This window comes from Austrofundulus limnaeus, unplaced genomic scaffold, assembly GCF_001266775.1.
Source record: "Austrofundulus limnaeus strain Quisiro unplaced genomic scaffold, Austrofundulus_limnaeus-1.0 Scaffold224, whole genome shotgun sequence".
NCBI lineage: Eukaryota > Metazoa > Chordata > Actinopteri > Cyprinodontiformes > Rivulidae > Austrofundulus > Austrofundulus limnaeus.
Window position 1 is genome coordinate 652,600 of NW_013952626.1, and position 18,291 is coordinate 670,890.

Consider the following 18,291-nt stretch of genomic DNA (forward strand, 5'->3'; position numbering starts at 1 on the left):
TGTTTTTAAATAAGCTCTTCCATGGATGTCACCATACTTGATCTACTGTATTTATTCATGTATAATACTAGAAATTTAACCCTAAAAATCATCCATAATATGTGTGTGTGTGTGTGTGTGTTAGGGGGGTAGTATTATACACGGGTTATTGATAATTACATTTTTAATGCTTTTTAGCTCAAAAAATGATAGTCATTTGAATGAATGAATAAATACGGTATTTTCAGTCACTTCAGCTGTTTTCTTCCCCGTTCACCAATTTTGCTTATAAATATTTAATCTATGAACCACCAAGGTAAAAACAATATTGTTTATTTCTTTGATTTCTTTTTTGAGCAGCCTTCATGTTTTTGCAGTCAGTAGTTTTAGGAGAAAAGAAAACATTAACCACCTTAACCCTTAAGATTTTATCTTTAAGTTCACTGAAGGATGAATCCCAGCTTCTGGTGATTTGTCCTGTATATTTATGGCTGACCAGCATGTCTCACACAGAAACTTAGTAAAATGTCCTATTTAGGAACTGAAGAGCCGTCATTAAAAAAAAGACGAGCAGTAATAACAAAAGCAGTAGATAAAATAATTTTTGTTTCAAGTGGAGTTTATGGTCAGAAGAGCTAGTTGTGCTGGAAAACCAGCACTGGCTGTGCACGCGAGACGCTATAAATACAGAGTAAAAATGAGCTGTTCAAGGAGCTGAACGGGAGTGGGAGGCAGTGGAACAAATATAAAAAGGAATAATTGCTGATGCAACGCTGACAAATATTCATCCGTGTAATCCAATTCACAGCGATGCAGCTCCATGTGAATCAGTTCCAAAGACACCCCCCACCCCCCCACACAAAAAAAAAAACAACTTTATGTCTTCACCAATGATTCCTTTGCAAACGAATATAAGGCTAAATTTGTATTTTTATATTGGCTGATCAACAAGTTCTTGTAAGTTTAACAATCTAGACATTGTCATCTCTGAACATACTGTATAAGAAAATGTACTGATCATTAAATTAAAGGCTCCTAAATATTCATAAGATTTAGAAATACACAAATGTCTTACAGTATGTGATGTCTGTCTTTCATTTCAGACCAAAAACCTACTAATTTATCTACAGTAAGCAGTTTCATCAGCTTGTATTGTATGAAGGCTGAACGGAAACACTAGTAAAACTTTACAAGATTCTAACTAAATATCACTTAAAGTTTTTAATTACACAAATATTAGACGAGCTGCTGTTGTCCATGTTGCAATTTTTTATTTAGAAGCAAATCTTTGTTTCTTTTGAACATCACATTTAACTGTACATTAAAGAGTACATCAAAGTTTTATAATCAAAATTTACAGAATGCATTTTGATGATCTTTAATCAGTGAAAAAAAGGTTTGAAAATCAGCATAGTTACTATTACTGTATCAATACATATTTTCCACAAAAAGCAGCTATAATGTTTGGTGGAGACCACATTAAATCCCATTATTCCAACATGTACAATCACAAAAAGGCTGTTTTGACYGATTTTTTTTACAACATTGACACACAAATGAAATACAAAGCAGCTAAAATGGATAAAACTGTGATCTTGTACATCATAACCTTTTCCTAATACAAACCTATAAAAGTTAAATGAGGCTGTGAAGATGAATCTAATTACGGTGTTCAGATAAACTCTCAGCTATGCACTCTACTTCAGCCTCACTCGTTGCTTTAGCTTCATCAGTGACACAAAAATGTGTAAAGCTAAATATTTAAATGTCAGGTAATCGCTTTAAARAAATAAAATGATAGCTGCGCGTAAACTTAGAGAGAGAAAAAAACGAGGTCCCATTTTCTTTTCTGTAAACCACCCACGAGCTTACTCCTTCTAAATATCCGAACTAGGAGCCAAGGCYTCGGAGCTGAGCCGTCTGTTCTCCATCCCACCGTACAACTGACGCACAGGAACACAGAGACCGAGCGCTGAACACTTTTCATCCAGTCCAACCCAAATTCCTAATAGAATAATACTGACTGAACAGACAATTTTACAGCTTTGTGTGTGTGTGTTTGTGTTGGAGGAGATCACTGCACCACACACATGGAGCTGCGAGGGTGGTTGACTGTCCTGGCCACGGTGTCCTGACTGTAGTTGACGATGTCCGCCTTCACCACACGCTGCGAAGGTGAAACACATGTGGAGTTTWAAAAAAAAAAGCTGCAGCTTCTTGTTTTAAGGATATTCAAATCCTGAGGTAATATTCTTTAAATCAGCCATTCTCCATCAGTGAAATAAGGCCCGACACTGCATCACGTCTGTTCTGTTAAGATGAAGCTAAAAAGAGGGTAAACACAGCTCTCTCCCAATGACATGGACTCTAAAAACACTCATTAATTGACATGTCGTGTTCTTTTTTTTTTTTCGTTTCTTTTTTTACATAAGCACAAAAACTGAAGCTTCTTATTTAGAAAATCTGAGGATTGTATGCAGTGTGCTGTTGGTCTGAGTGTAAGCATGTATCTCAAACTGCTGAGCTGTTACATTAATATTTCTTGAAAGGTGGTTGGAAAGACTTGCCAGGATTTAAAACTGGTCTAAATGAAAGTTTGAAGGCAGCTGGGAGATTAACAGGAGTCAAGACTATTACCATAAAGAAAAGTTTAGCAAAAATATTGTTAAATCTTTATTAACACAAGGACAAACAATTTGATTGGATTATACAGTATTAGTGTGCTTTTTCTAAAGCTGAACTACTGTGTCAAAATAATTATCACAGTTTCAGTATTTACTATATCTACAAAACTACTGTTTTTGAATCTAGCAGGTCTACGTTCTAGCAGCAGAAACATACTTTCAGCTACTGAACCAAACATATTTTGCTTTGCTGAGAGTTGTCTTGACTAACTGGGCCTTCATTCTGTGGGTAGTCCACCAGCTCAGCTTTCACAATCTTCTGAGTGTCGGACACACGGGAGAAAGAAAAGAAAAAAAAAAAACAGAAAGAGAACAAAGGCATGAAAGAGCACAGAAACAATGTGAAGAATGGGACACCAGGTAAAGACAGTGGATCAGAAAGGATGCAGAATAAAACAATATTAAAACACAAATTCATTTTAAAAAACAAAAAAATGTTGGAAAAAGAATTAACAAAATAAACAAAAAAACATGACTTTTTTTACCTCTTTCAACAGCTGTTTTGTGTTGAATTCGTAAAATCTAATAAATTCGGATTAATGCTGCAGCACCTAATTTAAGATTACTAGCCTATCGGTATATTTGATGGAACTTTTACACTGTGAAGTTCCTTATTTTGCGTGACCAGTATGGTAAAGCCTCCGTGGCCGGATCTCCTGGCCGGCCGCCTGATAAATGAGCTGCCGAAGTCCTGTGTCGGAGTTACTGAGTGATCCGTGGCCTCACTATCTGATCCTGCAGACAGTGGACCATGACGGAGAGGGCTGGCAGGCAGATTTAATGCTGTCGGGGGTTGTGACCCTCATGTTCAGCTCTCTAAACATGACAACTGATAATGAGGCTTCGYTGGGCCTACAGCTACACCCAGAGCCATGACCTGCTCAAAACCTCAACTCTGAATTCTTTACACAAACTTTAAATGGTCATTTTAAGAAGTTGTGTATTTATTTATTTTTATTATTACATTTAGTGTAGAGTTCTGCCAGAAAAAAAAACATTTAGACTTTTAAGCAAGATGGTGGGGTTTCTTATATACTTGTTTTAGCTAAACTAACAGAATATTGGGGCCAGATTCAAGGATAATTTAAACAAAACTTTAAGGCAACATTCAGAAACCATTCTAGTTTTTTAAAATATCAAAATTTACTCATAAATAATTACCTCCCCCGGCCTAAATTCAGATATTTCTGTAATGCACTGATACTGTATCAACTGTTTTAAAGGTTTTTAGAAACATTACTTGTTGAAATACCACTAACTCAAAAACACTAATTAAGGACACAAACACAGAAAATACAATCGTACATGCTCATCAAGTTGAAGTTTTATTATTTTGTCGCATACCCTCACAGATTTGTTTTTCTATACTGACTAATTTTATGCTACAGTAGCAGGGATGCAACGACAGAAAATTCACGAATCGGTTCGATATTTTAGTGTGACGGTTCAATTTTTTTTCAATACAAAAAAGAAAACTTTCCATGCCCTTCTTAACTTGCAATTTATTGAGATTAATTATTAACATTTGTTTCACCTCAAAAGTCCAGTTTTCAAATGTTGCTGAAACAGTAAGTTTCTCGGTGGATCTGCACTCGACAATGCAGCCTAGGTGGAGTAGTCGAACACAGATCCACTGAGCTTCAACACAGAGCATCTTCAGAAGACAAGTKGATAAAATAAATTTTAAAAATCTGTTTTGTTTGATACATAGTGCGTATTGAACCTAAAGCACTGTATTGAACGGTTTGATACAGATAAGGGCTGCATAATGTTAGGAAAACCTGTGATGTGCGATAACAGTGCTTCATTTTGTGATGGCAATATAACTTGCAATAAATGAACAAATATGTAAATATGTAGTGTTGATGTATTTCTGCACTGACAAAAAACAACAACAACAAAAACTAAATATTTCCATTCCAGCGTAAAATTTTTAAAAATATGAAGAGATCTATCCAATTGGCCAAATTTGTGAAGGGCTCCATCTGATTGGTGAAATACTTCAAGCTTTCTTCAAGTGACAAAGCGCATAAATGCAAACTTTTGAGCCAACCATTTACTGCAGTTTGTGCAGTTTTTTGTGATATGCATACTGCACAATATATCGTAATGACAATAAATTTTTGATATACTGTGCAGCCCTAATACAGATACATGTATTGTTGCACCCCTACACAGTAGGTATATTTCTTATTTATCGTCTGTGTGATGGTGTCAAATACTCTTAACCTTTTTCCTTGAAGTGCAAACTGAATCTAGCCAATTACCTTGTCTGATTTGTCTGGATTAAAGCACTTTACTTAACTGACAGTGATATCAAGGGAGGGCCGGAGAAATAAAGTAGATGGACAGCTCCATTAGCGTAAGGCCGTTTCCAGTTAGTCAGCAGCTCTGTTGGTGACGGGAGTGGAGCTTGAGAATTTTGCCTGTTCTTCCCCCTGTATGCTCTCCCTCCTCTGGAGGTCCTGACCCCTCTGTAGCCCTCAGGCTCATCAACCACTGCCTAGCCAATGTGGCTCCAGCCGCTCATATCAGACCCAGGATTAATGTTTTCGGGGGAGGTGACCTTGTAAATCCTACAGCTGCCACCGATGGGCACCTTGGTCTGACTGGCAAGCTGAGACTGTTTCATCCAAAAACAGTGGAAGATAAACTAAATAAATCAGACAGCTAGCCCTAACCTCCTCACCCTCACAACTGCCTACCTTTAACCTCTTGACTTCAAGCGTTGTGGTCAGTGTGATTCCATTTACAGATGGACAGCATCAGGAGGCAGATGTAAAAAAACTCATGTTTTGTAACCTGCAGTGGTTTAACACACACACTGTGTCCTCGATTAAGTTCAACAGTAATATTTTAAGGTAGAAAAGTCATCAGATGCTTTTAAGAGTAAATAAACTGTTGTATCCCTGTTAGGAAGAAATTAAAAATTTGAAACAAGACTCTTACTTAGGGATGTAACAATTCTGATTCGATTATCAGTTTTAAGTTCAAGATTATTTTCTTGTTCAACAAAATGAATTGCAGCCATTTAATAATAAATCATGTATCAGCATTTTAGTCCTTGTATCAAAATGCAACTGTCTGTTCTCTTAGTAACAGATTATAACTTCAAAATAAATAAAAATGGCATCACAAATCCTTTTGTGACCAAAAGTTATCAAGTTTGAAACCGAATTTGTCTTAAAGACATTTCTTACTGAAGTTGATTAACTAGCTTTTATGAATCAATTCACATTTTAAGCCGTTAAAATAGATTATTGTCCATTCTCAATTAATTGTTACATCCCTGCTCATACTTATGACTTACTTGGGATTGCTCTATCTCTGCTTTGTTTAACTTTATACCAAGAATCTCAGCAGCCACTCTCTGGAAACAAAGATACACCTAGAGAGGGAGAAAAAAAAACCCAGAAACAACACAAACAATTCAAAGTTGTTGTTTTTTTTTGATGCTGCACACATGATTTATTAAATTTGCTAGCACTTACAGAATCCCCCGTCTTGGCTGATACAAACTGACTGATGAGGCCATTCTCCTGGCAGAAGCGCTGGTGTTTGTCTGCCTTTACGGTCCTCATGTGCTCCAGGTCGACTGTGGACAAAACCCAGCGAGACGTGAGAAAACTCACAGAAGATGGATAGAYAGATTTATATGGTAGTTATACAGCACTCTCGCGGGGTTAACTGTTACATATCAGAACATAAACAGAAAAGATAACTGTTTACACTTGAGTTAAGATGGAAGGGAGTCTGCCTAGTGTGCAGACACGGTGCACATAAAGACACATGGAAACACATTTCGATTATGCTGCTATCGAAGCCATCTGCAGAAAAGTCGCTGATTGTTGCGTCTTTTATCTGTGGAACGAGTTTGCGATCGGCTCCACAGCCCAGAGCTTCAAGCTCCAGCTGGTATTAAGGAGGGATGCGACACATTCCTCAGTGTAAGTTTCATACAGTCAGACCCTGAAGCCATGAACCTCTGTTTGACCCGAAAAAGACAAACCAGCCCAGCTGTGGAGAAAAGTTTATGAAACAATACATGAATGACCAAAGACTTGAGGCTATACTCAGAGTGAGAGTGTCGATGGAAAGAACAGCTTGACTTATGAGTGTGCTGGGCCTTTAAGGTGGGTCCAAGAACCTCAGATCTAGGACTATCATCTACACACCTATTTAGAGAGGACACACAATGACAGCATCCTTTTTAGCTTTTGTATAGATGTCCCTGTGCATTTGATTCCTGCGCAATGACACTCTGAGCTTTGCTTCTCTCCTTCTTCACTACGAGGTCATGCTAGGGTCAGTAAAGGAGGTCACCTGGGGGTCTTGAAGCTGAAAGCAATAGCTTCGCTCTTTCTTTCTGGCTTTGTGCAGGAAGGTGGGCACGCCCAGTATCTGGTGCATGCACGTCTGTGTTCACCGGAGGAGGTCAGGCTACTGTAAGGTGTTGCGTTTCTTTCAACCCCTTCCCGGGTTTTTTTGCCTTTGTGTAAGGCTTCATTGAAATGGTGACAGATTTACGCCGTTCTCATGCCCCTCAGAGTGTGTGAGGGAGAGTGGTGGGAATGACGCCCCAAAGGCAGAAAAAAGACAGATGCATTTCGAGAAAGAAACGTAAACACTGCAATAATTCTATATTATTATTAACTCGGTTAAAGTCAAACGTCTTCGTCAAAGTGCTAAACAAATACATTTAGAAAGAAGAATCTTAGACCAACTTGAAAATGACAATCACTCTAACTGACGTTAATACAAACCTTTTTGGGTTACGGCAGACACTTTTATAGTTATTCAGTGTCCGGGGCAGACCGTCCTGTCTGTGCCTGTGCATAAACAGAGCTGTCTCATAGGCGTCAGCAGGTTATTAATTCCAGTCATTAACAGTGGAGGTACCCGCCATGCTACTAGAAGTAAACAGTACTAATCCTTTGGATCCTGCACACTTGGGAAAAGTTATCAATCATGTGTCACAGACAGATTAACCAACATTAACACAAGAGCTCCAGAATGTACATTATCGTTGGGTAAAAAAAAAGGTGTGTAAGTGAGTGCAGTTCTTGAAACCAACCCAACGGTGATCACATCAGAAAGAACTAATTTAATCCTTAAGAAACTCTTTTTTTGTCTCCAACTTAAGCACATTTGTTGAATTTCATGTTTTAAAACCAACYGAGATCCCTCAGTCCAATATTTATTCCAGTGGAAAAATAATCAAGACTACTTTTATGTTTGTAAATGGTGATGTAAATCGGTTATAAACAGCTTTGTAGCTTTTTTGAGTCAAATAATGATAATGGAGTTGGGCTTCTTTTTCCTTAAAATTTTCTTTTAGCTCGTGGCATCTGTCTGTGTAAACCAAATGCTAGACTAATCCCAGAGTTTTAGCATTTTGCTTCATTTTTCTCACTAATGTACCCCATTTCTACTTATCAGGTCAAAGCAATCTCACTCCAATGATCTGGTTTCCCTCTATTTCTGTCAAACTGTACATCAGCTTAACAACCCCTAGGAAGTGACTGCAAACACGATATAAACTGTTTAGGCCTCTGAGCGCATAGAGATAGTAGAGGGGATCATCACTCGTCATGAGCGATCACCTCCCTCTCTCTGGTCACCATCAGTGTTTATTTAAAAGGCCTGCCTGTCGTAGCATTGAATTACTAGACAACAGTTAGAGATTGATATCTGGCGGATGAATTAGGCCTTTACCGTAAATAACGGATTTGTTATTGCGTCGGGCTATTCCACGGGAACACAACCAAATGAGAAGAGAATGCAGATGTTCCGCTCCACGTTGTGTGGGCGTGAGCTAAGTTCCTTCATGGAAATAATCCTATGTAATGGAAAAACAATAAGCTAATGTGTCTACAATGGCTAACAAAGCTGAAATCCTACACAGGATTGTGCAGTTCTCAGTGACACGTACTGACTGTTCGGCTCGGGCTGCTGGGGACCAATTGGAACAGTTTATTCAGTGAGTAACAGACACAAAGTAAGCTTGCCATAACACATTTAATTGCCAGCAGTCTGGGTTTAAACTAAACAGCAGTTGGGGTGTTGCAGAGTGTGAAGATTTAAGGTGGGTTGTATGAATTGTGTGTGTTAGCGATGGTTTTTCGTGTGTGTGTGTGTGTGCAGAAGCTTGGGGTCATATCCCATTAAGTGAAAGTTACAGAGTTGAGCCTAATCAACCCCAAGAGGGAACCTATCGCAGCATTACTTCACACTGTGCCTTTAAAGACTTTCTTCAGCAGTTTCGCCTCAGTTTCTTAAAAAAAACGACAACCGTGAATCTATTTTGAGTGTACACTTAAGGCAAGGATAATCAATTCCACTACAGCTACAACTTTCTGGCCCACTTCTCAAATCAAATGGACCGCTGACTTTAAAAACATGCTTTAGTAATTTCACACCACAGACATTTAATAATAAAGACAGTGAATAAATGTACATCGCCCGTCACCTTTCATCCCAGTTTTTAACAAGTTTGTCTTTTGATGGTCGTTATTTTGTAAATTACATTTTGTAGAAACTCATGTTGAGGATAATTCTCAGCTACTACCACATCAAACTTTAGTTATATTTATTTTTGTGTTTTCTAAGGTCAGTAGACTGTAGCAGCTATCCTGAATCGACTTAACATCAAAAGTTAATGAGTTTTATGTTTTTATCCAAGTATTTGTTTCTGTATTTAAGTATTCCATGAGACATTTTGCTAACAGACATGTGCAAATATAAAGGCAAAACCATTATCTCCCTCAAAAAGGAAATTTACAGATCTTATTTAAAAATACTGTAATATGCTATGAAACCACTGATTTAAGATGTTCAAAACGTTGCTTATTTTATAGTAAAGTTTGGTTTCTGCAGGTCAGATATTCATTTGGTTTTTAGCCTCAGTTGACCTGTTTTTATTTTACAAAATCTTACAGCTGTGCTGCTTTGATTAACCATAAAATGCATATGTTCATTTTCAAAATGTTAATTTCATCATAGAAAGCAAACATCTATTCACACTCACAGTCTGTGCTTCTCATCCAAATATTGAGAAATAAAAATTAATAGATCCACAAACATGTGATTGGATAGACCCACAGACTTTTAAACATCTACTTTCAAATTAAACTGTCTGAAGCTGCTGTTTTGTTTTCAAAGTTTGATTWAAAAAAGCATATCAAATGTATTCTAAGTGGCAGTTTATTTATGCTATAAATTTTCTGACAATATATGGGGAAATGCTTCGCATTTTAAAGTGAGTGAAAAAAACATAAATCATTCTAATGCTACACGTGATTGAATAAGACATTGATTTAACTTTCACAACACAAGCGGCTAATAAAATAAAATAACTAGAGTGGATTTTATGTGAAGCACTTAAATGACTGAGTCACACATGACTGAAAGAGAGCTCTTAAATTTGTGGTTTTTATGTAAATAGCATAATTATCTTAAATCTGTAATATGAGTGAAACAAATACTTCCCTCTAAAAATTAAAGGTTATTTTACAGATTCTTTTCTGTCAATGTTTTAGATATCACTTAATAATATTTTATCTTTTAGATGAATTCAGAAAGGAGGCAATTATACATTTTATTAGATTTAGAAGTGTTGTCATTGTCTTTACTTTGCTGTGTTTGTTCCTTATACTCCTTTTATAATCTCAAGAGCCACCTAACTAGAAAAAAAGTGAATCTGCCTAACATGGTAACAATTTCTTTACATATATTAGACACTATAATTTCATCTAGACCCGTAGCTGAATCACTAGAAAGAATATACAGCATATAGAAGCTTGAGCTGAAGTTGATAATATAATCTTGACTTTTCTGAATGAGTACAGACAGATGAAGTGCTGTTAGTTAGCTGGGTGTTGTCGAGGTGAGCGGGGCCCGTGCAGGAGTCCTCGGGGGGTTCCTGACAGAGACAGAGCACTCTTTGTGCACCGGCGCCCCTGCCCCGGTGGCCTGAAACGGGCCAGCACCGTCGGGGGACTCGCTTTCCACTAGGTCAGAAGTGTTCTGTCGACAGCTCATTGATCACAGCTCATCTCGTCATTCGATCGCTCCTCGTGAAATGATGTGCAGACACGAGCGCGCGTGCAAACGCACACATTCACCTACACACATGCATTCACACTTTAAAGCATAATCAGATACTCCACGGTGGCTGGTTAAACAATGTGGTCTTCCTTGCTGGTCAGGGAATGTGAAACGGAGTGTCCAGCAGTAGCTCTGCAGGCAGGGAGCGGGCTGGAGAGCTGGGCTGTCACTGGTATAGTAAAACATGAGGCCAAGGGCCGCGCAGGCTAGGTTAACAGGCTCCAAGGACTCATGAAAAGTGAACAAAAAGCCCAGTTCTGAGCCGACCGCACAAGAAGCAGTCCGGGTTTCACTGGCCATGTCCTCTGCGCTCTCCCGCTGCTGTTAAACTAAGTGGACTTTTATGGGAGAGCAGTAATACTTGCCTCTGTGTCCCGGCAGTATAACTATAATAATCATACAGAGCACGTGGCAGTATTCAAAATAATATGCATCTCATTATTTTAAGTTTACACTTAATGATAAAGAGTTGCACAATAATGCCAAAAAAAGGGTGTCCATCAGCACACGTCAAAGCAGTGAAGCAAAACGTGGAAAGAACTCTGATCACGACTGCCTGAACAAACATCTTCAATGTTAAAACTTGAAGCTGAACCAGGTTTCAAAGATGTGATGTAATATTTCACGCCATAAAGTGTAGATACAGCAGAATAAAAAAGAAAAAAGTATGCAATGACTGTTGATATTTCACATACATTTATAATACGCCTGTGGATTCACATCAGTGAGCTATTTACCCAGTCCTGTGTCAGCAAGGGCTCTTCCAGGAATTCCTCCATATCAATGTTGTGAAGCAGCATAGAAATAAAGTATAGYCTTAGTGTGATGAGGGTTCCAGGCTGCACTTCGGTCAGGTGGCTAAGCTGTGCTGTGCAACTCAAATGGCCCATGACTTGCCACACAAGAAGGCATTCGAAGACCGATCATCTACTGCATGTGCAACAATATTTGCTTTATGGATGGCTAAAAAATGAATGAGGACTTTCCATGTTTCAACAGSCATAAGAATCAAGACAGATGAATTTAGAAGCCAAAGCTGGGTTCAAAGTTGGTACAATTRAATCCTGGTACTTACTCTAATTAGMAAAGACCAGAGAGATTTCGCTGTGTGGTCAAGTTAAAAATATTGGTTAAAACTAGAAAGAATATCTTAATTAATAATGAGTTTAAGGTCCTGTAGATGGGATTTTATACAAATTATCAGCCACAGTGCAACACAGCTGAAATTCTTTATTTATCTCTCTGTATTTTGTAACTTAAATCTCCATTTCCCATTTTTTCCAGACTTGCAGACGAACGGCAGTCTACAGTCAGTGTGGTTACTGAGAAAATTCGATACGCACATCTAGTTTGACCCTTTACCTTAAAAAAATGTGAAGAGAAACAGGAAAGATTGGATTTGCTGTAAACTGTAAACATTCCAGGTCTGAACCCAACCATACACCATGCCTTACTGGGTCTTTATACTGTATATATAATGTTTTACAGCGTCGAACCTGTGGTCTTGCTACCCACAGAGCAAAACAGACACTGCTGACGTGTTCATCCCTCCTATCTGGGGAGGGGCGAGCGTGTCGGGTAAGAGCACTGGGCTTTTGTCCCACCACATGTCTATTGTGGCTAAACCTTTCCCTTGGGGGCAATTAGGACCTTTTAGTTTGTTGTAAGAGGACCTAAGTACGAGTGGGTTGAGCCAGGAAAAACATTTTTGAGCTAAACCAAAAACAGAAGTGCATTGAGCTTCTCTGCACTCCTGGACTTCTGAGCATCTCTCTATTAAGAAATGTGCAGGCCTACACTGAACAGACAGGAACTGTGGCAGCTTTACAGGGGCAGAGAGGTGACAGGGTTGAGGGAGATGAGGGGGGGGGGGRGCCTTCAACTACACCCAWAAGCCGAGCCAAAAGGGCAAACAACTCGAGACCAACAATGTTGGGCAAAGACATGCTTCATGAGACATGTAGAGTTAGAGGATATCCATGTTTCACTTGAACTTTCTCATGGCTGAATGGAAATCTGGGGCAAGAGAAGTGTGACGGGCGATGGTATGCAGTGAGATCTGCTGTAGCATGCAAAAAGCAAACACATGCATATTGTTTAACACAACAGAGATGTGGAGCAAATGAAAAGGCATTACTGTAAGCAAAGGCAGCTATAGCCGAGGTGTTAGCCTACACATGTGAGAGATAAGCCTAAAGAGCAGGTGTGTGACTGAAAGAAACTGTGTTTGCACAAGGATGAAAATGCATGCACAACGATGTTTTACAGGTGGGTAAAGATAGCAGCTTGGAGAAGAAAAAAAAGGCAGGTGAGCCACACTGGCGTGCACAAACTCTTCTAACGCGGGAACCTTATTTTCCTGCAGAAGATAATTTTTCCCAGGGCAGGCCCGAGTTGAGTGCCAGTGAGCAGCGCTAGAACCACTGAGCAAAATGTCGTGAGTGATGAGGAGGGGTTAAGAGAACTGAACCCTATTTAAGTCACCCAAATAAGGGCTGTACGAGCCCGTGATGGATGCTTCAGAGTTCCTGAGGGAAAAAGAGCACTGGCAGTGGGAAGGGTGATGCGTGGGGAATGAGCAGGGGTCCTGTGATGGCCACTTAATGAAAACATATTAGTTTATTAAATGGCTTAGACTTAATGTCGAAAAGTATTATGTGCACTACTTTTTAACAGTAAACTCATAAAATGCGTACAATGGTTTAAAAAAAAGATTAGAACTCTGAATCATAGCTGTCATTATTTTATGTAAGTTTTCAATCTTTCCAGCTGACGCAAACAGCGACAATTTATTTGATCACAACCCTAGAGTAGCATTTCCTGCGAAAATGCTACTGCGAATGCTTCATGCTGAAAACTTAAGCTGAAAGCTGCTACAACTGAGCTGAAAATGTTTAATAAGTAAAGTGTTAATACTTCGTATTAACACTTTACTTTGAAAAACTGAAAGAAGCAAAAACACCTAACTTTGCAGAAAATCAGTAAAAAGAAGCACAGATCTAGTTGAAAACAGAAAACAGCTAAAAGCTAAGAGCTAAAATAGCTGAAAATAGCTGAAAACATCTGTAAGAAGTAAAAATAACACTATGAAGGCATAAAAAGTAGAAAAAAGCAGAAGAGTGGCAGAAAGAATCAGATCTATAGCTAAAGTAGCATAAAATAGCTAAAATTAGCATAAAATAGGCTAAAGTTAGCAGGCWCAAGTTGAAATTAGCACCTAGATAGTCTTGTAAAAATCTGTAAAACTAGCTGAAAAAAATGCTACAAAAAATTGATAATTTGTAGTAAAATGGCTAAAACAGCTGAAATTTTCAGTAAAACATCTAAAATAGCTGGAACTTTTTTAATTAGCATACGGAAGCATGAGAAGCACAAGTTTGCAGAACTTAACTGAAAAAAATTGAAATGGTTACAAAAAAATGTGTATTTAGCTTACAAAAGCTAACTTCAGCTAATAGCAGCAAAACATTAGCTACAATTTCAGTAAATAGCTGAATATAGCAGAAAGCATCTGTCAGAAGCATAAATAGCACAAAGTAGCAGAAAAAAAGCACAAAAAGTAGAAAAAAACTGAAGAATAGAGGAAAAGGAAGAATTTTAACTGAAATAGCAGTAAAAAGCTAAAATTAGAAAAAAATAGGTAAAATTAGCACAACAATGCAAAAAAGAGCATAACCAGAACAACATGTATAAGGCGCTGTAAAGATTTGGAAACATTTTAAAGGATTTTAAGGATGTTGAAAACAGCTCCATTCATTTTCAATGGCAAAAAAGTGGCTAAAAAAGTGAAATAGCTAAAAAAAAATGGTATAAAAAGCTGAAATACCAAATGTCATAGCACCTCTCACATGAATGGGCTGAACTTTTTGATATGTGAATTGTTGAAATAGCACAAAAATTGTGGAACGAGTTTGATGCCAAAAGACGTACGGAAGAAAAAATGAGCTCAAAGGTGTGAACGCTATGAAGCATTCACACAATTACCACAGCAAAGCACAACACGTGATGTTGGGGCCTGACTGAAAAACCTTAGTGAAGCCCTTGTGTTCCACAGAGTATAACATGAGGCCGCGCTGTAAGCACAGTTGTAGTGTGTTTAAACAAACTGAGTATTCTTCCATTACCCCTGTGTTCCCAGAAACTTCACAAGTGTGTCATTTTACGTATGTGCAGCGTGTTTCTGTGGAAGAGAGTGTGCGCGCATAAATATCAGCGAGCACAGATGTGCGCCCTTAATAAAACATTTCATTAGCTTCCTCTCCAAATTGTTACAAGTGGAGCCATTATTTAGCACAAAGCTCTGGTCAAGCGTGTGGAGGGCAAGGGTGTGCGGCATGCCTGTGCTTAACAAGCACACTTAACCCCAGCCGGCCACGCGAAGCCAAAGAAAGGAAAGACTGTTCCCCAGCAGGGACACGGCGCAGAACGGCAGACAAGCCAAGGTAAGGCAAGGAGGGGACGGCATCGCTAATAAACTTATTGAGTCCAGTGGTTCAATTACCGTACAAAGAGTAGTGTTTAAATAAAGGTAAACAAGAATACATTTCTTTAAATTTAAGCTCAACGAGTTCATACGCCACAATAAAATTAGAATGTAGCATCTGTGTTTTCAACATYCTGAAAACATCACGTTCTAGGTCTTAGAGCGCATAAAAGCACTTTTTTGAAACATTTAAGTGGTACTAATGTACCAGAATGCATGACATCATCATTCAGTATTCACCTTAAGTTTATCTCATTAGAAAGATTTTTCTTTAACGTTTGAGTGACAAAACCCACAGCCCTCAGAGACAAATCCGTCTTGCTTTCGTAACGTCCTTTTTATGTCTGTGCTTCTATTTTGGTTGTCCCAAACATGTTGCCTCTCTTAGAGCAATATCTTGGGAACAATTTGAAATCCAAACTTCACTTTTAAAAGAATGCCGAGTATTCGTTCACTTAGCTCATTGGTAATGTGTGCCAAGTTTTGAATTTGTGAGGGGGAAGCCACAATTCTTGAGAGGGGAAAAAATTTAAAACAAAATGCAAGTATTGACTTTTCAAGCAACATGTCTAGACTAATGTACTTCAAGAATAGGCTGTAAATTAAAAAAAAAAACATATATTATGACATTTCTCACTAGTTTGCAAATTGTTGTTTTAAGTCCAGATTTAAATTTTCATCATCTTGATCTTTAAAAGGAAAAAAAAGGAACTTGGGCCAAGACCGTAGTATTCACAAAACCTGAATCTAGCTTATGAAGTCATAACAACTTGTGGGAAAGTTGCAGTGATTTAGAGTTTGACAATATAAAAAGGTTTTTAAATAAGAGTCTATTGGAGCTACGTTTGTTTGGGCTCCACCATCTATCAATCATCAGTGACATTACACTTTAAGAAACTTCCACATTAGCTTCATTTTAACAGTAATCAACTACATCCATCTCTTTACATGACTTCTGGCTTCAAGTACTCTGAAAAATTAAGGAGTTAATCGATRGGTTCAGGGATTCGTGAAGTCTTGGAAGATAACTGATTGCTCCTGGTGGGGCAATCTGTGTGGGGTTTTGTTTTTCTTTTCTTTTTCAGTCTGCAGGAACAGCAAAAACACACATGGGGCCATGCTTGGCAACGTAGCGACTGGGTGGAGCGTGACTGTGCAAGTAGGAAACCCGACAGCAGGGTGAACGCTAAACTGCGCACTTTTCAGCCACACAACCAAAACTTAGCCTAAATACAGAGGCGCCCGGCGTTTAAGCCGGTGGCATCAAAATTTGCAACAAAAGGTGGAGACGAGAGAAGCTGCTCAAGACAGGCATATTAAAGCATGACCTATGGGCCCCATTGAGTAACATTAGTGGGAGCTTCCTGTGTGCAGGCACCATTCTGTTGACCGTCCATCATTGCTGAGGAAGGTGGACGGTCACCATCACACACACACACCGATGCCTTGCTTTACAATAACAGAACAGCAGCCGAGACTCCACATTTGTCAGGAAGATGTTTAAATAAGAGTCGTTATTGGTCTTTATTTGAAAGATAGGGGGATGGGTGCGGACTGATAGGAGAAAACTGTCTGGTTAACGTTGAGCTCCTCACCTTAACCATTTATGGGGGACAAGAAAGCAGGCTCAAAATGGGGTGGGGGGGTGGGGTTGAGGTGGAGCAGACGGGTACCAACTGGGAGGGAAAGGGTTGTAGATAAGCAGTAACCTGGGTCCGCTGGCCCGAGGGTATTAAATCACAGTCAGTCACTCCCATGAGCTCACAAACATCGGCATTCCCACTGCTTATCACACCAATCAGTTATCCAGTGCTCCTGCAAACACGTCTGCTACCATCAAACACTCACTCCTTCACTTACAAAAACACACACGCAAAAAAATGGAATCAAAATAAAAAATATCAAGAAATTTCCAGTCCAATAAATCAGATTAAACTTGTTTCATTCACAGCTATTTCCTAAAAAAAAATAACAGTTTTTTAAGTCTGTGAATTTTATACTCACTTTTGTTGCCTACCAAGAAGACAACAGGCTGAATATCAGATTCCTCGTTGGCCTTCTTTACCATGCCGAACCAGTCCTCCAGATTCTCAAAGCTCTGGTAGTTGGTTATATCATAAACAAGGAGAACGCCCTGGAAAACAAATGTTCAGGTTATCATAAGCTCTCGTAAACATTTACTTACTGATAAGATAAGATAAGTCTATACATAGCTGAGTTTTTTAACCTCGAGTAATATTAATAACATAAAAGGGGGAAATAGGACAGTAGGTGGCACTACTTCACTTTTTACATTTGGAGACAGACTCACAGTTGATGGGGAATCCCTCACCCTCACAGGCAAACTTTGGCAGCTTTGATACAGTTTTTAAATCGAGTACAACTTTAGACATTCAAGAGGATCTTTTCCAAAATAAAACAGTGGACAAAACATAAATAGTTCCTTCTGTGATGTGTTTAACCCAGATTCACAGCAGAACAGAGGTCAGATTTGGTTATCAACTGTCTCGGCTAATGAATGAAGGCTGTCTGCTCAAAGACAGGTTTTCCCCTCCCTCTGTAATCCATAACACGGCTAAAAGCAACAATATCAGAGCCATGTTTGGGCCAATAGTCAGGTCAAAGGGAAATTGTTTAAATGAGCACATAAATGAATCAAAAAGTAAACAGAGACAAGAGCCGCTGGCTTAAAACGACACAAATAACACGAGTACGGGCTCAGACGTCTTCATCCACACTACAACTTTTACTTTTTTTTTCCTCCAAAAGGACTGGAACTGAGCGAGTGCCAAAGAAAACACCTCTTCTTTTCTACAGCATGATGCAACATGACTGGGAAGCTTTTTGTTGCTTTGTTGCGTTTTGTTCAGCCGACACACACTGTCACAACATGCGAGGCCGGCGACGACAGCTCRCGCCTCCAACAATTACTCTGAGCTTCTCTGAGCAGCCATGATTGATTACAGGACGCCCAGAGCCAAACAATGGCTGTTACACTTTTAGGCAACGCTGATGAGAAAACTCACTAAGTGTTGTAAT

At 38.9% G+C, this 18,291-nt stretch overlaps 1 protein-coding gene across 2 annotated transcripts in view; it reads right to left on the bottom strand.

Moving 5' to 3' along the window:
- Nucleotides 1–1,228: 1,228 nt before the first annotated feature.
- The window catches only part of rab28 (RAB28, member RAS oncogene family), a gene marked incomplete at its 5' end in the record, with an annotated part of 28,487 nt that continues 11,424 nt past the window's right edge, over nucleotides 1,229–18,291 (bottom strand). Inside the window, 4 exon segments of one of the 2 annotated variants that reach the window (XM_014019585.1) lie at nucleotides 1,229–2,146; nucleotides 5,974–6,051; nucleotides 6,155–6,258; nucleotides 17,257–17,386. In XM_014019585.1, coding sequence (XP_013875039.1) covers nucleotides 2,054–2,146; nucleotides 5,974–6,051; nucleotides 6,155–6,258; nucleotides 17,257–17,386 — 405 coding nt within the window. In that variant the 3' untranslated portion in view covers nucleotides 1,229–2,053. 2 annotated transcript variants of the gene reach the window in all.